General features: G+C 30.9%; 1 protein-coding gene across 4 annotated transcripts in view; it reads right to left on the bottom strand.

Annotated features, from left to right (window-relative positions):
- Positions 1 to 27,067, bottom strand: part of LOC114326972 (putative autophagy-related protein 11) — a 105,354-nt gene extending 78,287 nt beyond the window's left edge. For all 4 annotated transcript variants that reach the window (XM_050657001.1, XM_050656989.1, XM_050656995.1 and 1 more), the window contains exons 1-3: positions 26,830 to 27,067; positions 26,476 to 26,779; positions 6,350 to 6,438 (exon numbers count right to left, since the gene is read on the bottom strand). In XM_050657001.1, coding sequence (XP_050512958.1) covers positions 6,350 to 6,438; positions 26,476 to 26,779; positions 26,830 to 26,940 — 504 coding nt within the window. In that variant the 5' untranslated portion in view covers positions 26,941 to 27,067. The remainder of the gene's footprint in view (positions 1 to 6,349; positions 6,439 to 26,475; positions 26,780 to 26,829) is intronic.
- Positions 27,068 to 27,107: the final 40 nt, after the last annotated feature.

Raw genomic sequence — 27,107 nt, 5'->3', positions numbered from 1 at the left:
CAAGTATATTTATGGTTTTACAATTTCCTTCAAACATGTGTGTACTCTGCAGAATTAAAAAATGGAAAAACGTCTTGCTCATTTTTGACCGAATTATTGAAAGTATCTAAAAACGACTTGATCAAGACAAATCAAACCGTTTTATGATGATATAAGCACTCTACATCCTAGAAATTTTGATACAATAAAAAAATGGTACACCTTTGATGGCATTTAAATCATTTACTGAAAAATTAAGAAAGTTTTATCCTACCATATCTGCGACTGCAATTAGAGAAGAACTCATGGATTTTGCTGAAAATACAAAGGATGATATTATTAATCCAAGTGATAATGAACATGAAGTAACAAATGACAATGTTGATATCTTGAAAACCTCACCTCCGTGTGGTACTAAAAAGTGTAAAGATTGTATAGCTTGCTGTTACCCTGTTTTTGATACAATAAAAAAATGGTACACCTTTGATGGCATTTAAATCATTTACTGAAAAATTAAGAAAGTTTTATCCTACCATATCTGCGACTGCAATTAGAGAAGAACTCATGGATTTTGCTGAAAATACAAAGGATGATATTATTAATCCAAGTGATAATGAACATGAAGTAACAAATGACAATGTTGATATCTTGAAAACCTCACCTCCGTGTGGTACTAAAAAGTGTAAAGATTGTATAGCTTGCTGTTACGCTGTTTTGCATAAGTACAACTTATATCAGTGCGTGCTTATCCAAATTTAAATAGTATAATTTAAGCATTTATTAACCCTTTCAGTGACACAAGTATCTTTCGAAAAAAGCTTTTCAACATTGAAATACATAAAAAATCGGCGAAGAAGTACTTTTACACAAGATCACTTTTATGATAATGACTATAGAAAAAGAAGCTTTGTATGAGTTTAAAAATGATGAAATAATCGACGAATTTGCTCAAAAATCTAGTTTACTGCGGAAATTATTGAAAATTATTGAAAAAGAATATTTAGATTATTGCGTTGTATTAACATTTTAAATATTGTTAAATTAAAGTATTTGCACTGGACTTGTATTTGTACTCTCTTGTATACCTAATTGATTTACTAAAATGCAAATTAATACATAATTTAAAAATTCTCAATTTTATTTTACTTGTACCTTAATTACATCAAATTCATATTATATTGATTTAGGAAATTATGGTTTCTGCCTTAGGTACTGCATACAATATTGTCATACATTATGCAAATTAAGAAAAAAATCATTGAATTCAAAGTTTTATGTTTGATTCAAAAATAATTTATATTTTTGTTTTTTTTTGTTTTTTTTTATATATATAATGTTCTTGAACTCCTAAGTGGAGCATAGAGCTTCAGTGAAAACGCGCCATCGGGTTCTATTTTGCGCTAGGGCCTTCACCTCATTCCAAGACTTTCCTTGACTTCTTATCTCGTCCATGATGGATCTTCTCCAAGTTTGTGCTGGGCGACCTCTTTTTCTCTTGCCTTGGGGATTCCACTCTAGGGCATTTTTTGCAATACTGGAACTATCTTTTCGGAGTGTGTGACCTATCCACCCCCACTTTCTGTATTTTATTTCATTTTCTACCCTCTTTTGTTGGGTCAGGTGTAGCAGATCTTCGTTTCTGATGGTGTTTGGCCAGAAAATACGAACAATTCTTCGTAGACATTTGTTAACAAAGACCTGCAATTTGTCTGTAAGGTATTTTGTCACTTTCCAGGTTTCACATCCATAGAGTAGAACAGACATAACATTTGACTGGAATATTCGGATCTTTGTCCTTGTAGTATATTCTCCAGACCTACAAACAGGGTTAAGCATGCTGAAAGCTTGTTGAGCTTTTCGTATCCTCATACGAATATCGTCTTCTGTACCTCCGCTTTCTGTTATGACACTTCCAAGGTACGTGAAGTTCTCCACATTTTCAATCTGCTTGTTGTCGATATTAAATAGCGTGTTGCTCCTTGCATTTATTCTCATCGACTTGGTTTTACCAATATTGATTTTTAAACCTATTTTATTGGCCTCAGTGGATAGTGTTTCCAATTGGTCGGCCACATCCTGGAACCTTTGTCCTAACAGGCAGATATCGTCGGCGTATTCCAGATCACTTAGGCGTGTGGTTAACGTCCATTGTATCCCTTTTGTGTCGAAGTCTAGTTTGGAGAGAACATAGTCCAGAGCTATGTTAAACAGAAACGGAGAAAGCACACATCCCTGTCTGACTCCAGTAAGTACGTCAAATTCGTCACTGTTGACCCCATTGTGTGTCACGCTGCACGTCGCCTCAGTGTACAGTGACTTTATAATGGAAATTATTTTATGAGGAATGTTTCTTAGCTCTAAAATTTTCCATATAGCAGCATGAGACAGGCTGTCAAAGGCACGTTCGAAATCGACAAAGACCATGTATAGAGGTGTGTTCCATTCAACCGATTGTTCCATTATTACCCTCACTGTATTAATGTGATCTATGCAGGAAGATTCTGGTCTAAAACCTGCTTGATTCGCTCGAAATTCAACCTTGTTTGTTAATCTTTTATGTATGATGATCGTAAAAATTTTATTTATGACGGTAAGCAAGGTTATTCCTCTCCAATTTTTGCACAGTGTGAGGTTGCCCTTTTTTGGAAGCTTAATAATATTACCTTTTTTCTAGCCCGCTGGAATGCGGTTTGTTTCCCACACCTCTCGGATTATGGGGAGCAAAAGTTCAGCGGTTAGATGCGGGTCAGTTTTAAGTAGTTCGGCAGCAATGTTATCGATTCCCGGGGACCTGTTATTTCTCAGAGATTTGATAGCTGTTATTATCTCCATTTTGGAAGGGGACTCGCAAGATATATGCCGTTTTTTTGTTTTTTTTTAAATACCGAATAAAACATTCTGATAATAGAAGGTAAAATGAGGATGGGAGGCCGCTTTTCTATAAAATCACCGGGCCGCTTGAAAAGTTCCAGCACGCCACTGTCACCAACTAATATTATTTCCTATTAATGTTTTTAATTTCAATGTTTTAAATTAATCACTTTGACATTTATGTCAAATTTCCAGTAAAAGCTTACAGACTTGTCACTATTAGCGCTCGCGAATTTTTAATTATCCCCTCTACCTACGAGCTCATAGCGTATATTAATTCATTCATTCAAAACATTATCTGATATCCTAGCTATGTGTCCAGCCTAGCTTAGTCTCTGCACCTTAATAAATTTCACAATATCAAAGAAAAAGAAGCAAAGCACAAGACAAATGTGCAAGATCAAATACACTCACGGACAAAAATATTGCATAGTGAGACGTTTTAAATGTCATATAAATGTTCAATTGGATTTAAATTTGTTGTGGGCTATATGGTAACCAATATAAATTTTAAGCTGACTCTCATCAGGGTAAGTATTCACTATTCCAGCGACATAAGGACGTGCGTTATTGTGCATTAGCAGAAATTTGTCATATCTAATATGGCTTACACATGGCAAAATATGATCTACACTACAATATTATCAATGTACAGCTGGTTCCTAAAAAAACTGATACGACTCTTAGTAAGATTTGATCATTTTGAGCAGTGTATTTAATTGGTCAGACATTTATATTTATTATGACAGACAAATAATATAAAATAAACAAACAAACAACAAACAACTAATTACATATTATTATGTTAATTCATAAATTGTAATAATAATTAAGGTCTAAATTTTGATATTATTTTGAATTCCTGCATTTATAAAGATTATATAAATGATAGTAGGTGTCCCAAAAATCTTGATGTAGCTGATTGTTTAAAGAAAATATAGGTCTTGATTGCTTCTGTTGTGGTGTAAGAGCCTTTTTTTGCCGCAGTTCGGTACCTAAGACGCGATGCTTTAATTCTGCACCAAGTTGTTGTCTTCTTTTCCCGGAAACTGTGACATAATTCTTGCAGTTTTGAACTTGCAGAACCTTGCTTTCTTTCGAGAGTTTCTTGTTCTCTCCATCTTTTATTAATATTAAAAACTGTTGTTCTGCTTACGTTAAAATGGTTCGCTACGGCAGATAGTGACCAACCATCTTCTAATTTTGTTACAATTCTTGCTTTTAGTTCTTTGCTAGCATGTGAAGCCATTTTTTGAGGTTGAACAGAATAAGTTATCTGACAAATGATTTGGCAGTGACAGTGACAGTATGTAAATAATAAGTATTTATCCTTCAAAATACACTGCTCAATTTTCTACAAAATACGCTGTAAGAGTCGTATCAGTTTTTTTAGGAACCAGCTGTACATGCCAGTTGGCGTTCTCTATTGATAATTTACATTAAATTGATAGTTTCCCACCTTTAGACATATTGGAAGAGTTTGGCAACTGCCACTGTGACAGGAGAATTTTATAAAATGTGTTCGACTCCTGTAAGTCTAAAGGTGAAAAACCATCAATATAATGTAAATTTATAGGTTCTATTGATAATTTCCCACCTCTACTAGTTTCATCTCTTTTTATTTCACAAAATATTATGTTTTCCGTTTTTTCCGTTATGTTGCCGGTTATTAGCGCACTCATCATGTATTTATTATAGCCCAGTAAATGAACGGGAAATACGGCGATACCGTGTAATTTTCAGGGGCAACTTAGAATTGCATGAAAATTTGGATTTAGGTTCTACGTACCCTCCACTTCAAAGTTGAAATTGTGCCGTTGGTTGCTTTTACTTGCAAAATGAAACTAGCATATTTATAATAGCATATAAAGCCTACACTTTTTTACTCTTTAAGATTTTTCTTGTCACTAATACTTTTTAAATTATTATGAAAAAAGAAAATTTTTCAAAAATTTTTAGAAATTTTTTTTTAATATAAAACCAATTTTTTTTAAATTAAGCACTTTAAACCAATCAAACTTACAGATCATATAAGCAATACACATACAGTTAAAATAAAGGATAAAGCGTTAACGATTAATTTTATTTAGGGTGCTAAATAGAGGGCGGTTTTCACGATTTTTTTTTTACCAAAAAAAAAGGCCAACTTTTTTTTCAGTGTAACTCGTTTATTTTTGATGCTATAAACTTTTGTAAAAAACATTTATAAAGCTTTTTTCAGATAATTTAAAAATGTTAATAAGCTTTTTCCGAAGAATTCTGAGTTTTTCGGTGATTTCGCGTTGAATTGTTCGATTGGGAATTAGACGAACAAGAACGTATATTTCATGAGCTACAACTTTGGTTTTGCTTAATTTGTAGACGTTACTGATACATCATTTTTTTATAAGCTACACTTTTGCTAATAACATTTTTTTGATAAAATATTTATAGGTCTGGATCCCGCGTATGAAAAAAAAGTTGATTAATAGCAAGCTGAAAATTTGTTAATAGCTTAAGGGTGTCTAGTCGGATAAACTTTGATATATGGGAACACTGGAACAGGGGCAGTTTTAATTGTGGAACAGGTTAAAAATTTGGAACGGTCAGACCACGAAAACGGCACATTTATTTTGTCCGACAGAATAGACTTAAACTCTCCGAACAGAGATTAAACTCTCGTGCAAAAATCAGACTGCTATTTATCACCTGTCATAATTCCTGTCATTTGACATATTCTAAATGTTCCACTTATTAAAACGCCCATTTGGTGATAAATAGCAGTCTGATTTTTGCATGAGGGTTTAATCTCTGTTCGGAGAGTTTAAGTTTGTTCTGTCGGACAAAATACATGTGCCGTTTTCGTGGTCTGACCGTTCCAAATTTTTAACCTGTTCCACAATTAAAACTTCCCCTGTTCCAGTGTTCCCATATATCAAAGTTTGTCCGACTAGACACCCTTAAGCTATTAACAAATTTTCAGCTTGCTATTAATCAACTTTTTTTTCATACGCGGGATCCAGACCTATTAGTTTTTGAGTTATTTGCGAAAAACGGCCTGAAAACGTAGTTTTTTTGTCGAAAAATCAACATTTTCAATCGCGAATAACTAGAAAAGTATTGACTTACGTAAAAAACTTTATAGAACGAAAGTTGCTTAAAATATGTCAATTTATCCATTTCCGTTCTTATTTTAAACACGCGTTTCTCACCCCCCGAGAAGGGGTGACTGTCACCCCCCAAGTAAAAGCAACCAACGGCACAAATTCAACTTTGAAGTGGAGGGTAAGTAGAACCTAAATCCAAATTTTCATGCAATTCGAAGTTGCCCCTGAAAATTACAGTCCAAAACGGTCATTTATTGGGCTATTATGCTAAAGTTGTAAAATAGTTGACACTTAATTCCATATGACCCATAAGAAATCCAATAAAGTCTGGTTAATAGGTGCTAATAAAAGATATCAATACAAACAAAAGGCTTAGTGACTTAAGTCAAGAACTTATTTTAATTGATACTTACATTCTGGATATTTTTCTCATAATTTTGAATCTGTTGTTCTTTACTTTCTAACATAGCTTCTAAATCCTTAAGGTTACTTGTCTTCTCAACTGCAACAAATATAGATAGATATATAGTTTATTGATAATAATAATACAAAAGTATCTTTTACAAGTCAAATAAATAAATACAACAATGTCAATATAGTCAATATATACAGAATATACACACAAATATAATAGGTCTGGATCCCGCGTATGAAAAAAAAGTTGATTAATATCAAGCTGAAAATTTGTTAATAGCTTAAGGGTGTCTAGTCGGACAAACTTTGATATATGGGAACACTGGAACGGGGGAAGTTTTAATTGTGGAACAGGTTAAAAATTTGGAACGGTCAGACCACGAAAACGGCACATTTATTTTGTCCGACAGAACGGGCTTAAACTCTCCGAACAGAGATTAAACTCTCATGCAAAAATCAGACTGCTATTTATCACTAAATGGGCGTTTTAATGAGTGGAACATGTAGAATATGTCAAATGACAGGAATTATGACAGGTGATAAATAGCAGTCTGATTTTTGCATGAGAGTTTAATCTCTGTTCGGAGAGTTTAAGTCTGTTCTGTCGGACAAAATAAATGTGCCGTTTTCGTGATGTGACCGTTCCAAATTTTTAACCTGTTCCACAATTAAAACTGCCCCTGTTCCAGTGTTCCCATATATCAAAGTTTATCCGACTAGACACCCTTAAGCTATTAACAAATTTTCAGCTTGCTATTATCAACTTTTTTTTCATACGCGGGATCCAGACCTATAAAATATAAAATACAGTTAACAACCACAGCGAATAAAATTGTAAGTAAAATACTCCTCAAAGGAAAAAAGGCAATCACTATAAGGTACCTAACTCTTAATTTTTGCCTTAAATTGATGAAAATTAAGATCTTCTATTCTAGCTGGCAGTATATTGTAAAAGTTTATGGCTAAATACCTTGAACCATTTCTGTATCTCTCAAGTCGGCCAAATTCTGGTATACAGTACCTGGCCAAATTATTAGGCCAAGCAAAGAAAAATTTACTACATGAAGTTATTTCTCTCATGATTATGAATATTTGAAAAAATGCCGTTTTGTTCCTTTTTTGTGAATATGTATTAACTGTAAGATGCGTATCCATTAGGTTTGCTGCTCCGCGCTCTAATCGATACGGCATGCGCTCCTCTACATATAAACCGCCACCGATTATGCACAAAAAAATTAAGAAAAATAATATAATATAGCTAATAGATCAAGTAAAGTTACCAGAATTTACTGTACAATAAAAAACTTAACAACAATTGGAAACCATACAGTTGGCAAAGACATTGTTTTGCCCACTGCTGTAGATATTGTATAGCCAATGTTGAGGAATATTTTGCCAATCATAAATGTCAGATTCCTTTTGCTGATATGGTATGGGGAAGAATTCTTAATATATCAGCAGAATTATTTGAACAGTTAATTGTATAAATTGTTGAGTAAAATAGATTGGTTGCTGGTGAATCATAATGGTAAATATGTATTGATCGATACAGTGAACAAATAACTTGATAGGCGTTCACATGTTTTATTGTGCTCTTAGTATCGCATATGGTAACATACTGGTTTTTATATTGAACCCGCTGTGGAGCAGAGCTTACAGGGTTGCCATCTGGGCAAAATAAGACTAAGATTCATTAGAGATAATGATAAATTTTATAACAAATCGAGTGATAACACCGCCACAAGTACTTGATGTCAGAGACCTTATATCTGCTAACCTGGGGACCGATCACAACCTTGTTTTATTCAAGATGCTACTAGAACGTCCGCAGCGAAACAGAAAATCCCCAATGTTCATCGAAAAATACAATATAGAGTCGCTAGCAACAAAGAGTACAAAACTCCTTTATCAGAACAGGATTGCCAGCAAACTAAAAGAGATCGACTTACAACCAGAATGGGGAGTAGAAGATACTTGACAAAAAATTAAGAAATGCATCAACGAAGCAGCAGAAGAAGCGATTGGAAAGCGGAAAATTAACACTAGACCGACAAACCACACTAAACCGTGGTTTTGTCAAGAGGTAAAAGAACTCTCTGAATTAAAACGCAAATGCTACCTGACATACAAAACCACACAATCTGAAGAAGCTCTCACAGAATATGTCCAAGTAAGAAACGAAGTAACCGCAAGAATAAAATCAATCAAAAGAGAACATTGGGCTAAATTCACTCTCGACATGGACTACGACCTATATGGTGCCCAAAAGAAAGTATAGAAAATGCTTCGGAACAGGAAAAAACCAGTTAACGATTTCGTGCAGACCAAGGGAGCACCTATAGAGACATGGCAACAGCATTTTAAAGAGCTATATGATGCTGAAGAAACGCTGAATATAAACGAATACGAAACACATATAAGTGCTACAATTAATGGAGAAGAGGTAAAAGCAAAAATCAAGAAGCTACAAAACAGAAAATCACCTGGAACTGATGGTATACCAAATGAACTTTTAAAATATGGAGGCTCTGAACTTGCAAGTAAACTGTCGCAACTCTTTAAAAAAATGTTAAACGAAACAGAAACACCAGAGCAATGGCATAAGAGCATCACAATCCCCATAGTTAAAAAAAGACAAAAAACTTGCCCACAAAACTACAGAGGAATAACCCTGTTAAATACAACGATGAAACTTTTCACAGGTATTCTTAACCCTCCGTTAGTCGCTAGGATAAACGGAGCATCAAGAGTCACTACGGTGTCAGAGACCGACAATTTAAAAAAAAATAGTAATTGCTATAAAATTATAAACAAAGTAACATCTCTTAATCCAGTGGAGACGCGTGACTTTTTCTAAAGTGTTACCAAACCCAGATGTAAAAAATCTTGTATAAACGAACCTCGCAAATATAAGTTTTTGTTTATTTTATCTGGAAAAATGTTAATAACAGAATCGTAGAAAGAGAGTTCTGTCATTAATCCATGTAAAAAGCGTTACTCAATGAAAATTACAGAAAATGACGACATTCGATCTTGCAATTGGGTATTTCTTTGGCATGTTTTAATCCGTTTCATTGCTGAAAAACTTCTTTCAACGGATGCACTTGTAGCCGGAATTATTAAAATAGGTTTGCCAATTTTCCTAAATTGCATTATCAAGTTCATAAAATGCATTATCAAGTTCTGAAGACGTTAAATATTGATACAATTCTTGTACATTTTTTTTAATATAACCTGGATCATTATAAAGAACTGTCAATTCTGTTTTTTAACTTTACTGTGTCAAATTTTTATCCATATAGCTGAAAAATTGATGAAAGGTCCTATCTGAAAATTGTTTGCTTTAAATTAGAAAACCTATTTTTAAGTTGGATAATCATAGTGTCAAAAACTTCAAAAAAAAAGTCGTCAACGACACTCATCCATGTTTAATTGCACGCACACTGTAATAGGTAAGTAACCATTGTAACCATTCCAAAAAGTGGTAACAAGAATACTAATATCCACAGCGCGCTACCGCCTTCGCCTTTCAACATTTTCAGACACGAGCAGTCTTCGAGCGTCCGACCGATGGACCTTCATTTGTATCCACATTTAAAAGTGGTAACATTAACCTTTAAACCATTAAATTCGCCAATATTTTCGTGCGTCGAGTTGGCTTTTTAGTGAATTACTATTAGCACTCATATGTATTTATATTGAAAAAAAAAATAAAATGGAATTATTTCACAGTAGTCATAAAATATTTATTTACAAGATTTTTAACTGTTACCAATGGTAACAGTGGTTACATGGACGCTTCGCCAGTGTCTTAATCTCGGATACAGAATGGGCAACAAAAGAATTGGTATGGTGTGTTACGCAGATGATTCAGCAATTATTGCCGAATCAGAAGAGAAGATGATCGTCAGAGACAGCTCTTTCAAATAAGCCGCCAACTAAATATGAACATTTCTACCAACAAAACTAAATGTATGACAATAGCAAAAGATCCGCTTAGATGTAAGTTAGTGGTTGAGAACAACCCCATAGAACAGGTGGTGCAATTCAGATATCTGGGCATAGACATATCAAGCACCCACGGACCAGTAAAGAACCTGAGGAGTCAGATCAACAAAGCCTCTGCATTGTCAGGATGTCTGCGGGAGATAGTCTGGTCAAATCCGTATATGCGCACAAATAGTAAAATTAGAATCTACAATGAGACTTGCATACGACCGATCATGACATATGGCATAGAAGTGCGCGAAGACACCAACAAAACGAAACAGATGCTAAGAGTTGCCGAAATGAAAACTCTAAGAACAATAGTGGGGAAAACAAGAAGAGACAGAGTGAGAAATACAGACATTAGAGAGCAATGCAAAATTCAAGATATTGTGGGGAAGGCAGACTCCCAAAAATTGCCCTAGAAAACAACCCGCCCGGTTCAAGACCCCCGGAAGACCACCTAAAAGAGGGAGGGATAGTTGGCAATTTACCTCCCAGGAAATTAACCAGAGGCAGCTTCAGAATTAAACAGATCGAAAGATCTCCAAGAAGTAAAAGAAAAAGAAGAATTACAAATTTAAGGACACAAATTCGCAATTCAAGTTGACAATGTGATGAATGTTAAGACTCCCTTTGTCACAAATAAGTGTGTAGTTAAATGCCTTTCTGGTCCAAATCAATTAAAACTCAGTTGTTCAGCTAACATTATATTTAAATCGAACAAACGGTGATTCAACCATAAGTTGTTTACAATAACATCACATTACCTATGCCAATACATTTCTACAACTCAAGTATCTAACAATTAGTCTAGGCGCCAAATAGAGGTCACCGTGTCCTTTTCAATTCTGATGGACAGACTCAACGGTTTCTTATGGATTTTTGGCTGCTGATTACGAATTTCGAGGGTGGATTTCGATCCGAGTGGTCAAAAAATTGTTATACAATTTAATTGTTTATAAATTGTTTATAAGGATCTGGCTCATAAACTAAAAGAGATAAAAAATAATAAAAAAAAAATAAAATAAAATCAATGGGAAAGTCCCCGTAGCTGGCTGTATACCATAGTTAAAAAACCATACAGAAGTAAAAACTTCTTTTGTATATTGGTATAAAAAGTTTTATTAAAAAACATAAAAGTCCTCCAAAAGGATTTGCAAAACGTTTTCAATCTGAATCAGATCATCCTCAGTGCGTTCTGCTTCGTAAAAGAAACTAGCAACTTTTTGAAAAAGGTTACATCGATATTAATGGTTTACATAATAATTAAGTGATATTTGTAGCGACTCCAAGTCGATGTTACAAGATGAAATGTGCTAGGAGTGCTCAAAGGGCAACATGGTTCCCTGCTCGTTAAGAACTTGTGGTTCTTGCCAGTTCAATGGACTGTTGTGTTCAATTGTTGGTCTGTGTCCATTGAACTGGCAAGAACCACAAGTTCTTAACGAGCAGGGAACCATGTTGCCCTTTGAGCACTCCTAGCACATTTCATCTTGTAACATCGACTTGGAGTCGCTACAAATATCACTTAATTATTATGTAAACCATTAATATCGATGTAACCTTTTTCAAAAAGTTGCTAGTTTCTTTTACGAAGGAGAACGCACTGAGGATGATCTGATTCAGATTGAAAACGTTTTGCAAATCCTTTTGGAGGACTTTTATGTTTTTTAATAAAACTTTTTATACCAATATGCAAAAGAAGTTTTTACTTCTGTATGGTTTTTTATAAAAAAAAAATGTTTCAAATAAAATTTGTTCCTTAATAAAAAACGAAGGAAGAAAAGTTTACTAAACTTAAATCCAACAGTTAGAACTCAAGATATTGTAAAATTAGTGCACAATGAAAATTGAAAATTGCAAAATAAGTATTTTTCGAAGCTTTATTGATCGTAACTCGACTTTTACGCATGCAAATTTTTAAAGGTCTATTAATGGGCTTCCAAAAAAAGTTTATTAAATTACTTTATCTTCATTTGTTTTAAAGTAATACCCGTTTGAAGTTTTAATTTTCTTTAAAAAATTGTACATTAATTTGTTTATAAGCGTTTCAAGCAAATTTGAGCAATAAACATTTATACTTTAATTAACAATAACGATAGAAGAACTCAAAAGAAACATTTCGAGCTTACGAAAATGTTTGTAACTTTATTTTTGGCCAAGATATCGATACTTTAATAGCGCAAGCTCTGAGGCACAAAATCGACTCACAGCGTAAAGTTGTTCTAAAGCTATTTAGTTGCGGCATTAATTAATGAAATTAATTAATGAAATTTAGTGCACAATGAAAATTGCAAAATAAGTATTTTTCGAAGCTTTATTGATCGTAACTCGACTTTTACGCATGCAAATTTTTAAAGGTCTATTAATGGGCTTCCAAAAATAGTATATTAAGTATGGAGAACAATAAGGGTTTTATACCGATCAAAGACAATTGTCTGAGATTGGTTACCCTTAACGTTCGACATGCTTATAACGTTTTTTGCACGATTGATACCATTATAAATTATAAAATTAAACATTTTCGTCATATTGACTAGTTTCATTCATTTTATCAAGATAGATACTTTGGTTGTTAGGTAGTAACTAGGGTGCATAACAACAATGGAGAATTGAGTTTTTATTTAGTTGTCAATAATTTTAAGTACAATTTTGATTATTATAAATTAAAATATGAGCGAAAGTGAATTTGAAGAAATTGAACGGGCTTGGGAAGAAGGGTGTTCCGCAATTATTTTAATACTAGTAATACTACTAATGTATGCGATTCTGCAGGAGTTTCTGTTAGAAGTGAAACCACAGCCCAAACAAGTGGGATTTCATTAAATAATTTAACAAATTGTACCATAAGTTTCAATATTAATAAATAATTCGTTAGTTTTCTTTATTCTTTCAAAAAATAAATTAAAATTAAGAGATTTTTTAACTCGACGGTAAGTGAATTACTTACCGTCGAGTTGGAGTACTTACCGTCGAGTTGGATTACTTACCGTCGAGTTGCTAGTAAATGTCACCTACTGACGTAAAATCTGTCACGGTAAACAGTCAAAAATGATCAATCGTGCAAAAAAGTTTATTAAATTACTTTATCTTCATTTGTTTTAAAGTAATACCCGTTTGAAGTTTTAATTTTCTTAAAAAAATTGTACATTAATTTGTTTATAAGCGTTTCAAGCAAATTTGAGCTATAAACATTTATACTTTAATTAACAATAATGACAGAAGAACTCAAAAGAAACATTTCGAGCTTACGAAAATGTTTGTAACTTTATTTTTGGCCTTTTATAAGATATCGATACTTTAATAGCGCAAGCTCTGGGGCACAAGATCGACACAGCGTAAAGTTGTTCTAAAGCTATTTAGTTGCGGCATTAATTATTCTAAATGGAAAATAAGCCACAATTTAACTAAAAAATTATTTTATTAACGTTTTGACGTCCAAATCGGACGTCGTTGTCAAAATAAAAAATATTAATAAATTAAACAAAAATGTTGATGCTTATTAAAAAATTCTTCTAATAATTTAATTTAATCTGACTGAATTCAGACATATCCATTTTAAAGTAGTTTAAAATGATATTGCCAACATTTATAAGTGGCGTTCCTGGGACGACATTACTGAAAGATAGTTCATTCGATTACATGAAACCAACCCTAATTCAAATTTTTCATTAAAGATTTAATGAACTATCTTTTAGTAAAGTCGTTCCAGAAACGCAACTCATAAATATTGGCAATATTATTATAAAGTTTTTTGAGTCAGATTAAATTAAATTATTAGCAATAATTTGCTAATATTAGCAAATAATGTTTTTCTAAGCAACAAAATTTTTGTTTAGTTTATTAATATTTTGTATTTTGACAACGACGTCTGATTTGGACGTGGAAACGTTAATAAAATCATTTTTTAGTTAAATTGTGGTTTATTTCCCATTTAGAATAATTAATGCCACAAGGAAATAGCTTCAGAACAACTTTACGCTGTGAGCCGATCTTGTGCCTCAGAGTTTGCGCTATTAAAATATCGATATCTTGGCCAAAAATAAAGTGAAGAACATTTTCGTAAGCTCAAAATGTTCCTTTTGATTTCTTCTATCATTATTGTTAATTAAAGTATAAATGTTTATAGCTCAAATTTGCTTGAAAAGCTTATAAACAAATTAATGTTCAATTTTTTTAAGAAAATTATACCTTCAAACGGGTATAACTTTAAAACAAATGAAGATAAAGTAATTTAACAAACTTTGTTTGGAAGCCTATTACTGAAGCTTTTAAATGAGACCTTCTAAGGCTCATTTGCATGCGTAGAAGTCGATAAAGCTTCGAAAAATACTTATTTTGCAATTTTCAATTTGCATTGTGCACTAATTTTACAATATCTTGAGTTATAATTGTTGGATTTAAGATTAATAAACGTTTTTTTTTTCATTTTTTAGTAAGGAACAAATTTTATTTGAAACATTTTTTTGTCTTTTTTAGTTTATGAGCCAGAGCCTTATAAACAATTTATAAACAATTGACCACTCGGATCGAAATCTACCCTTAAAATTCGTAATCAGCAGCCAAAAATCTATAAGAAACCGTTGAGTTTGTCCATCAGAATTGAAAAGGACACGGTGACCCCTCTGGCGCCTAGACTAAATAACCCCATACTAAATTCACCTACACTGCATTTATACCCAACAGAATACACTAAGCATCAAAATTAACGCACCACCTTAAAAATGGGACATTTTTGATGTCTTGTATTTCCTACTCCTGTTGTCCGATTTAAGTGATTTTTTTAATATGTTATAGCTTTATTCTTCAAGAATATCGATGTAATAATATTGTTGCTAAACAGATAAGTGTCATTGTATACCGGGTGTAACAATGATAGTGTGTTTTTTCCTCAAAGTTTGGAACACCCTGTGGAATATTCTGGCGTATATAAAATATTGAAATTAAAAGTCAACTGTAGCCTTAGGCTTTCTTAACATTTTGCTTTTTGATTCATTCGCTTATGTTAGATAATAAAAAAAGTTAGGTACTTCAACAACTAGCAACGTCCTTCATCAATACAGGGGGTTTCTAAATAAGTGCGAAAAACTTAATTTGGGTAATTCTGCATAAAAAAATAATGACCGTTTGCTTGATAAACATATGTCCGCAAATGCTTCGTTTTCCGAGATACAGGATGTTGAATTTTTTCTTACAAACTGACGATTTATTTATTTCTCTAAAACCGGTTGAGATATGCAAATGACATTTGGTAGGTTTTAAGAGGTAGTTGAGAGTATATATTTAACATTTTTAATATTATTTATTTATTTTTTATATTAAATATTTTATATATTTAACATACTATATTCCTAAAATATTTAATTATTTACCCGAAATTTATAAAATATATTTGAGAAAAATAAACTCATTCAACATGATTAATTCCATTTTTAAAAAATTTATTAAGAACACTGGAACTGAATTTTTGAATGCGATCTTTAATTAAATTTATAATATAACTACTAATATATAATATATTTGTTATGCATTATGAGTTGTTATGAGTTATGTATTGTTAATTTTTAATATTTGTTATGCGTTTTTGTATTGTTAATGTTTAATATTTGAATAATGTAATCCCTGAGCACAACCTCTGGTTCTTCAGGGAATTTCTTCTTTTGGTTTATTTACTATTTATTTATATGTGAAAATATTTAACTTAAAATTAATTTGTAATTATGTTAGTATTGAATTATTCTATTATAATATTGTTATATATGAGAGCATAATGAGAAGTAAATAAACATTATTATTATTATTATTATTAGTTATTGCGCATTTTTTGGCATAAAATTAAGAATTTTATATTCACCATTGGTGTGCATACAGGAAATATGACTGGGTAATATGACCCGTATTCACGCCAATGGTGAATAAAAATTTCTTAATTGTATGTCAAAAAATGGGCAATAACTACCTTTTAAAACCTACCAAATTTCATTTGCATATCTCAACCGGTTTTAGAGCAATACATAAATCGTCAGTCTGTAAGAAAAAATTCAACATCCCGTATCTCGGCAACGAAGCATTTGCGGATATATGTTTATAAAGCAAACATTCATTATTTTCCATGCAGAATTGCCCCTTAAAGTTTGTCGCACTTTAGTGTTTAGAAACACCCTGTATTGATGAAGAACGTTGCTAGTTGTTAAATTACCTAACTTTTTTATTATCCAACATAAGCGAATGAATCAAAAAGCAGAATGTTAAGTAAGCCTAAGGCTACAGTTGAGTTTTAATTTCAATATTTTATATACGCTAGAATATCCCACAGGGTGTTCCAAACTTTGAGGAAAACACACTATCATTGTTACACCCGGTATACAATGACACTTATCTGTTTAGCAACAATATTACTACATCGATATTCTTGAAGAATAAAGCTATAACATATTAAAAAAATTACTAAAATATTACACCTTTAATAGTCTGTTTGATTCACTAATAGCGATTTTTTCTAAACAAAACAAGTCAGTTTGGGAAAATTGTATTGGTTTTTGCACTGATGGAGTGAAATCAATGATGAGAAATAAAGAAGGTTTGAATGAATTAGAAAAAAAATATTCTTGAAATTTAATTTGCACACACCGCAACATACTTTCATACACAAGCTCTAGAATCAAAAAACCAAAGTGCTGAATTGCAATATATTTTTGATATAGTTAAAAATATGAATTTTATCAAAAAAAGTTGTTTGAAAACAAAGTTATTTTCAAATTTATGTGAAGAAATGGGATGAGACCATAAGGCACTTCTATACTACTGTGAGATTCGTTGGTTATCACTAGCAAAAGTATTATAAGATACACAAATATTTTTACAAAATACCATCCACAGTACAAAATTTTTTTAACTTATGATTTCATAATAAAATTAGCATAAGTAGTTCACAGACATTCTTTAAAAATTAAACATTTTGAAATTATTGTTACAGGCAAATAATCAGATGAATATTTGTTTCAACCTTTCTTATTAAAAAAAAAAACTGAATTATTAACTAAAAATTGATGGTTATTTTGAAATGTTTTAACAAATTATAATTTAACAAATTATGTGAGAAGAAACATAAAAAAAAACAGTGACACAAATAACAACAGGGTAACAGTTTGTAACATAAATCAGGATTAAAGCAAGAATGTTGCCTGTCCCCTATTTTATTTAAAATATATCTTAAAGGTGCTTTAAAAAGATGGAAACAAAAATGTAGAACCATGGGGATACCACTTCAATTTTACAGACGATCAAGTAATCATGGTTCCAGATTATGACAATTTAAACTAAGTATATGGCCCGAAAACGAATTAAAGAGTATGATATATGGGGTCTAGAAGTGAATAAAAAGAAAACCGAATACTTGTGCATTGGAGGAGAACAAAAAGATCTCATATTAGACAACGTTACCAAGATAAAGCACTACTACCACTACAAATACCTAGGTATAGTTGGTTCTCTAAGCTCAGACACAACTGGCTAACCGGTGTTACCTTAGCCATAAATTTCATCCATAATTTTTTTTTCATTTTTTCACAAAAATTTGGTATAAATTTATCAAAAATGAATAAAACAGATAATATTGACAAGAAAAATGTTATATATGTTATATATGTTTGGAAAAAAAAATTTAAACGGGCGATGTATTGACGGTGAGTAGATAATGCCACTCAAATTCAAAAATCCTTTATGGAAGGTACGTTAGTCAACTTTTTTTCTCAGTTTTTTGTTAAATTCTCAAAGTAAATATAATAAAGCATAACATGTAAAAAAATCGTGATGGAGGTATTTTCCAAAACAAGCGAAAAAAATTCTGAAACTTAGATGTATTGCGCGGTATTCGTTAATACGAGTCAACTTTTTTTCTCAGTTTTTTATTAAATTCTCAAAGTAAATATAATAAAGCATAACATATAAAAAAATCGTGATGGAGGTATTTTCCAAAACAAGCGAAAAAAATTCTGAAACTTAGATGTATTGCGCGGTATTCGTTAATACGAGTCAACTTTTTTTCTCAGTTTTTTATTAAATTCTCCAAGTAAATATAATAAAGCATAACATATAAAAAAAACGTGATGGAGGTATTTTCCAAAACAAGAGAAAAAAACTCTGAAACTTAGATGTATTGCGGGCTATTCGGTAATACGTCTCAAATTCAAAAATCCTTTATTGATGGATCGTTAGTCAACTTTTTTTCTCAGTTTTTTGTTAAATTCTCAAAGTAAATATAATAAAGCATAACATATAAAAAAATCGTGATGGAGGTATTTTCCAAAACAAGCGAAAAAAATTCTGAAACTTAGATGTATTGCGCGGTATTCGTTAATACGTCTCAAATTCAAAAATCCTTTATGGATGGTACGTTAGTCAACTTTTTTCTCAGTTTCTTGTTAAATTCTCAAAGTAAATATAATAAAGCATACCATATAAAAAAATCGTGATGGAGGTATTTCTCAAAACAAGCGAAAAAAAATTCTGAAACTTAGATGTATTGCGCGCTATTCGTTAATACGTCTCAAATTCAAAAATCCTTTATGGATGGTACGTTAGTCAACTTTTTTTCTCAGTTTTTTATTAAATTCTCAAAGTAAATATAATTAAGCATAACATATAAAAAAATCATGATGGAGGTATTTTCCAAAACAAGCGAAAAAAATTCTGAAACTTAGATGTATTGCGCGCTATTCGTTAATACGTCTCAAATTCAAAAATCCTTTATGGATGGTACGTTAGTCAACTTTTTTTATCAGTTTTTTGTTAAATTCTCAAAGTAAATATAATTAAGCATAACATATAAAAAAATCGTGATGAAGGTATTTTCCAAAACAAGCGAAAAAAATTCTGAAACTTAGATGTATTGCGTGGTATTCGTTAATACGCCTCAAATTCAAAAATCCTTTATGGATGGATCGTTAGTCAACTTTTTTTCTCAGTTTTTTGTTAAATTCTCAAAGTAAATATAATAAAGCATAACATATAAAAAAACGTGATGGAGGTATTTTCCAAAACAAGAGAAAAAAATTCTGAAACTTAGATGTATTGCGTGGTATTCGTTAATACGCCTCAAATTCAAAAATCCTTTATGGATGGATCGTTAGTCAACTTTTTTTCTCAGTTTTTTGTTAAATTCTCAAAGTAAATATAATAAAGCATAACATATAAAAAAACGTGATGGAGGTATTTTCCAAAACAAGAGAAAAAAATTCTGAAACTTAGATGTATTGCGCGGTATTCGTTAATACGTCTCAAATTCAAAAATCCTTTATGGATGGTACGTTAGTCAACTTTTTTTCTAAGTTTTTTATTAAATTCTCAAAGTAAATATAATTAAGCATAACATATAAAAAAATCGTGATGGAGGTATTTTCCAAAACAAGCGAAAAAAATTCTGAAACTTAGATGTATTGCGCGGTATTCGTTAATACGTCTCAAATTCAAAAATCCTTTATGGATGAATCGTTAGTCAACTTTTTTTCTCAGTTTTTTGTTAAATTCTCAAAGTAAATATAATAAAGCATAACATATAAAAAAATCGTGATGGAGGTATTTTCCAAAACAAGAGAAAAAAATTCTGAAACTTAGATGTATTGCGCGGTATTCGTTAATACGTCTCAAATTCAAAAATCCTTTATGGATGGATCGTTAGTCAACTTTTTTTCTCAGTTTTTTTGTTAAATTCTCAAAGTAAATATAATAAAGCATAACATATAAAAAAACGTGATGGAGGTATTTTCCAAAACAAGAGAAAAAAATTCTGAAACTTAGATGTATTGCGGGCTATTCGTTAATACGTCTCAAATTCAAAAATCCTTTATGGATGGTACGTTAGTCAACTTTTTTTCTCAGTTTTTTGTTAAATTCTCAAAGTAAATATAATAAAGCATAACATATAAAAAAATCGTGATGGAGGTATTTTCCAAAACAAGAGAAAAAAATTATGAAACTTAGATGTATTGCGCGCTATTCGTTAATACGTCTCAAATTCAAAAATCCTTTATGGATGGTACGTTAGTCAACTTTTTTTCTCAGTTTCTAGTTAAATTCTCAAAGTAAATATAATAAAGCATAACATAAAAAAAAATCGTGATGGAGGTATTTTTCAAAACAAGCGAAAAAAAATTCTGAAACTTAGATGTATTGCGCGCTATTCGTTAATACGTCTCAAATTCAAAAATCCTTTATGGATGGTACGTTAGTCAACTTTTTTTCTCAGTTTTTTGTTAAATTCTCAAAGTAAATATAATTAAGCATAACATATAAAAAAAATCGTGATGGAGGTATTTTCCAAAACAAGCGAAAAAAATTCTGAAACTTAGATGTATTGCGCGGTATTCGTTAATACGCCTCAAATTCAAAAATCCTTTATGGATGGATCGTTAGTCAACTTTTTTTCTCAGTTTTTTGTTAAATTCTCAAAGTAAATATAATAAAGCATAACATATAAAAAAACGTGATGGAGGTATTTTCCAAAACAAGAGAAAAAAATTCTGAAACTTAGATGTATTGCGCGGTATTCGTTAATACGCCTCAAATTCAAAAATCCTTTATGGATGGTACGTTAGTCAACTTTTTTTCTGTTTTTTATTAAATTCTCAAAGTAAATATAATTAAGGATAACATATAAAAAAATCGTGATGGAGGTATTTTCCAAAACAAGCGAAAAAAATTCTGAAACTTAGATGTATTGCGCGGTATTCGTTAATACGTCTCAAATTCAAAAATCCTTTATGGATGAATCGCTAGTCAACTTTTTTTCTCAGTTTTTTGTTAAATTCTCAAAGTAAATATAATAAAGCATAACATATAAAAAAATCGTGATGGAGGTATTTTCCAAAACAAGCGAAAAAAATTCTGAAACTTAGATGTATTGCGCGGTATTCGTTAATACGTCTCAAATTCAAAAATCCTTTATGGATGGATCGTTAGTCAACTTTTTTTCTCAGTATTTTGTTAAATTCTCAAAGTAAATATAATTAAGCATAACATATAAAAAAAATCGTGATGGAGGTATTTTCCAAAACAAGCGAAAAAAATTCTGAAACTTAGATGTATAGCGCGCTATTCGTTAATACGTCTCAAATTCAAAAATCCTTCATGGATGGTACGTTAGTCAACTTTTTTTCTCAGTTTTTTGTTAAATTCTCAAAGTAAATATAATTAAGCATAACATATAAAAAAATCGTGATGGAGGTATTTTCCAAAACAAGCGAAAAAAATTCTGAAACTTAGATGTATTGCGCGGTATTCGTTAATACGTCTCAAATTCAAAAATCCTTTATGGATGGTACGTTAGTCAACTTTTTTTCTCAGTTTTTTGTTAAATTCTCAAAGTAAATATAATAAAGCATAACATATAAAAAAATCGTGATGGAGGTATTTTCCAAAACAAGCGAAAAAAATTCTGAAACTTAGATGTATTGCGCGGTATTCGTTAATACGTCTCAAATTCAAAAATCCTTTATGGATGGATCGTTAGTCAACTTTTTTTCTCAGTATTTTGTTAAATTCTCAAAGTAAATATAATAAAGCATAACATATAAAAAAATCGTGATGGAGGTATTTTCCAAAACAAGCGAAAAAAATTCTGAAACTTAGATGTATTGCGCGGTATTCGTTAATACGTCTCAAATTCAAATATCCTTTATGGATGGTACGTTAGTCAACATTTTTTCTCAGTTTTTTGTTAAATTCTCAAAGTAAATATAATAAAGCATAACATATAGAAAAAACGTGATGCAGGTATTTTCCAAAACAAGAGAAAAAAATTCTGAAACTTAGATGTATTGCGGGCTATTCGGTAATACGTCTCAAATTCAAAAATCCTTTATGGATGGATCGTTAGTCAACTTTTTTTCTCAGTTTCTTGTTAAATTCTCAAAGTAAATATAATAAAGCATAACATATAAAAAAATCGTGATGCGAGGTATCTTTCAAAACAAGCGAAAAAAATTCTGAAACTTAGATGTATTGCGCGCTATTCGTAAATACGTCTCAAATTCAAAAATCCTTTATGGATGGTACGTTAGTCAACTTTTTTTCTCAGTTTTTTGTTAAATTCTCAAAGTAAATATAATTAAGCATAACATATAAAAAAATCGTGATAAAGGTATTTTTCAAAACAAGCGAAAAAAATTCTGAAACTTAGATGTATTGCGCGCTATTCGTTAATACGTCTCAAATTCAAAAATCCTTTATGGATGGTACGTTAGTCAACTTTTTTTCTCAGTTTTTTGTTAAATTCTCAAAGTAAATATAATTAAGCATAACATATAAAAAAATCGTGATGGAGGTATTTTCCAAAACAAGCGAAAAAAATTCTGAAACTTAGATGTATTGCGCGGTATTCGTTAATACGCCTCAAATTCAAAAATCCTTTATGGATGGATCGTTAGTCAACTTTTTTTCTCAGTTTTTTGTTAAATTCTCAAAGTAAATATAATAAAGCATAACATATAAAAAAACGTGATGGAGGTATTTTACAAAACAAGAGAAAAAAATTCTGAAACTTAGATGTATTGCGCGGTATTCGTTAATACGCCTCAAATTCAAAAATCCTTTATGGATGGTACGTTAGTCAACTTTTTTTCTCAGTTTTTTATTAAATTCTCAAAGTAAATATAATTAAGCATAACATATAAAAAAATCGTGATGGAGGTATTTTCCAAAACAAGCGAAAAAAATTCTGAAACTTAGATGTATTGCGCGGTATTCGTTAATACGTCTCAAATTCAAAAATCATTTATGGATGAATCGCTAGTCAACTTTTTTTCTCAGTTTTTTGTTAAATTCTCAAAGTAAATATAATAAAGCATAACATACAAAAAAATTGTGATGGAGGTATTTTCCAAAACAAGAGAAAAAAATTCTGAAACTTAGATGTATTGCGCGGTATTCGTTAATACGTCTCAAATTCAAAAATCCTTTATGGATGAATCGTTAGTCAACTTTTTTTCTCAGTTTTTTGTTAAATTCTCAAAGTAAATATAATAAAGCATAACATATAAAAAAAATCGTGATGGAGGTATTTTCCAAAACAAGAGAAAAAAATTCTGAAACTTAGATGTATTGCGCGCTATTCGTTAATACGTCTCAAATTCAAAAATCCTTTATGGATGGTACGTTAGTCAACTTTTTTTCTCAGTTTTTTGTTAAATTCTCAAAGTAAATATAATAAAGCATAACATATAAAAAAATCGTGATGGAGGTATTTTCCAAAACAAGCGAAAAAAATTCTGAAACTTAGATGTATTGCGCGGTATTCGTTAATACGTCTCAAATTCAAAAATCCTTTATGGATGGATCGTTAGTCAACTTTTTTTCTCAGTATTTTGTTAAATTCTCAAAGTAAATATAATTAAGCATAACATATAAAAAAAATCGTGATGGAGGTATTTTCCAAAACAAGCGAAAAAAATTCTGAAACTTAGATGTATAGCGCGCTATTCGTTAATACGTCTCAAATTCAAAAATCCTTCATGGATGGTACGTTAGTCAACTTTTTTTCTCAGTTTTTTGTTAAATTCTCAAAGTAAATATAATAAAGCATAACATATAAAAAAATCGTGATGGAGGTATTTTCCAAAACAAGCGAAAAAAATTCTGAAACTTAGATGTATTGCGCGGTATTCGTTAATACGTCTCAAATTCAAAAATCCTTTATGGATGGATCGTTAGTCAACTTTTTTCTCAGTTTTTTGTTAAATTCTCAAAGTAAATATAATAAAGCATAACATATAAAAAAATCGTGATGGAGGTATTTTTCCAAAACAAGCGAAAAAAATTCTGAAACTTAGATGTATTGCGCGGTATTCGTTAATACGTCTCAAATTCAAAAATCCTTTATGGATGGTACGTTAGTCAACTTTTTTTCTGTTTTTTGTTAAATCCTCAAAGTAAATATAATAAAGCATAACATATAAAAAAATCGTGATGGAGGTATTTTCCAAAACAAGCGAAAAAAATTCTGAGAATTCTTGAGAATTTAACAAAAAACTGAGAAAAAAAGTTAACTAACGATCCATCCATAAAGGATTTTTGAATTTGAGACGTATTACCGAATAGCCCGCAATACATCTAAGTTTCAGAATTTTTTTCTCTTGTTTTGGAAAATACTTCCATCACGTTTTTTTTATGTTATGCTTTATTATATTTACTTTGAGAATTTAACAAAAAACTGAGAAAAAAAGTTGACTAACGTACCATCCATAAAGGATTTTTGAATTTGAGACGTATTAACGAATACCGCGCAATACATCTAAGTTTCAGAATTTTTTTCGCTTGTTTTGGAAAATACCTCCATCACGATTTTTTTATATGTTATGCTTAATTATATTTACTTTGAGAATTTAACAAAAAACTGAGAAAAAAAGTTGACTAACGATCCATCCATAAAGGATTTTTGAATTTGAGACGTATTACCGAATAGCCCGCAATACATCTAAGTTTCAGAATTTTGTTCTCTTGTTTTGGAAAATACCTCCATCACGTTTTTTTTATATGTTATGCTTTATTATATTTACTTTGAGAATTTAACAAAAAACTGAGAAAAAAAGTTGACTAACGTACCATCCATAAAGGATTTTTGAATTTGAGACATATTAACGAATACCGCGCAATACATCTAAGTTTCAGAATTTTTTTCGCTTATTTTGGAAAATACCTCCATCACGATTTTTTTATATGTTATGCTTAATTATATTTACTTTGAGAATTTAATAAAAAACTGAGAAAAAAAGTTGACTAACGATCCATCCATAAAGGATTTTTGAATTTGAGACGTATTACCGAATAGCCCGCAATACATCTAAGTTTCAGAATTTTGTTCTCTTGTTTTGGAAAATACCTCGATCACGTTTTTTTTATATGTTATGCTTTATTATATTTACTTTGAGAATTTAACAAAAAACTGAGAAAATAGTTGACTAACGTACCATCCATAAAGGATTTTTGAATTTGAGACGTATTAACGAATACCGTGCAATACATCTAAGTTTCAGAATTTTTTTCGCTTGTTTTGGAAAATACCTCCATCACGATTTTTTTTATATGTTATGCTTTATTATATTTACTTTGAGAATTTAACAAAAAACTGAGAAAAAAAGTTGACTAACGTACCATCCATAAAGGATTTTTGAATTTGAGACGTATTAACGAATACCGAGCAATACATCTAAGTTTCAGAATTTTTTTCGCTTGTTTTGGAAAATACCTCCATCAGGATTTTTTTATATGTTATGCTTTATTATATTTACTTTGAGAATTTAACAAAAAACTGAGAAAAAAAGTTGACTAACGTACCATCCATAAAGGATTTTTGAATTTGAGTGGCATTATCTACTCACCGTCAATACATCGCCCGTTTAAATTTTTTTTTCCAAACATATATAACATATATAACATTTTTCTTTTCAATATTATCTCTTTTATTCATTTTTGATAAATTTATACCAAATTTTTGTGAAAATATGAAAAAAAAATTTATGGATGAAATTTATGGCTAAGGTAACACTGGTAACTGGCTAGTGATTTTAGTAAGTAATTTTGCCAATTTGGTAAAATGGGCAAAAAAAATAATTACTAAATAGTTAGTAATTTTGCCAATTTTGGCAAAATTGGCCAAAAACAAAAAAATTACCTACTAAAATCACTTGCCAGTTGTGTCTGAGTTTAGCGAACTGACTACATCAATATTTCGCACTATGGAACATTAGTCAAAGCCATATGGAACAGCATTTTATGTGACAAATTCATCAGCAAAGAAAACAAAAAAAGGATATATGAGACTATAGTGAAAAGTATCACTATATATAGCTGTGAGGTATGGCCACTGAAAGTGTCTGAAAGAAAGAATACTGGCAAGGCTGAGAGCAATCTGACATGTAGTAGTAGTGTGAGAAGAAACAATCCCACACTTCCCATTATGATGATTTTAGTTTGTGCTAATGTATAATCAATTATTTGCCAATGATTTATGCTCATGTAAAACAGAGAAAATTATTTTTTCGGCAAAGAAAAGATTTTCTAGTTAGGGGTAGTTAGTGCACAAAGTTTGGAAACTGCTGCTTTAAAATAAAGAATAACAGATTATGATTATAATACATGCCTAATAAATCTTCACTATTTTTATATGACACCTTTATTTGTTCTAATTCTGCTTTCGTTAATAGCAATTGTCTTTTATATGTCTTGATCTCTTTCGTGAACCCTTCAGTCTTTCCTTTGTGCTCTTCTCTAAGAGCTTGTAATTCTCGCAGTCTAACTTCATACAGATTTTGCAGTTGTTCATGTTGATTATTAGCTTGGAGATACTTATTACTTTCTGCATCATTGCAAGACATTCCAGAAACTATAGAATCATCTGTACTTTCATCATAGTCGTTTAATTTGTCCCCTAATAGTGCATGTAACTAAAAAGAAAATCATTTTAAATGTACTCAGAATGTATTTTAATAGGTACCTCTTCTTTTCTACGTTTCTGATCTTCTAAATCCTCTTGTTCCTCTTCATTTCGTGATTGGTTTAAATTTATATCATCTACTTGCAATAATCTGGTATCTGGGATATCCATACCCTTTAAATCCAAAATATTCTAAAATTCCCAACAAATTATCATACTTTTTCCAAAAACTTCAAGCTTCAAAGCAAACTGTTTTCAAATTTTTAAGTTTTGTTTTTGTTTGACGTTTTGAATTGACAGTTGGAATCGTTTTTTATTTTAATATATCTATGATTTGA

This window comes from Diabrotica virgifera, chromosome 1 (assembly GCF_917563875.1).
Source record: "Diabrotica virgifera virgifera chromosome 1, PGI_DIABVI_V3a".
Taxonomy (NCBI): Eukaryota; Metazoa; Arthropoda; class Insecta; order Coleoptera; family Chrysomelidae; genus Diabrotica; species Diabrotica virgifera.
This window is presented reverse-complemented; position numbering and strand designations above follow the sequence as displayed.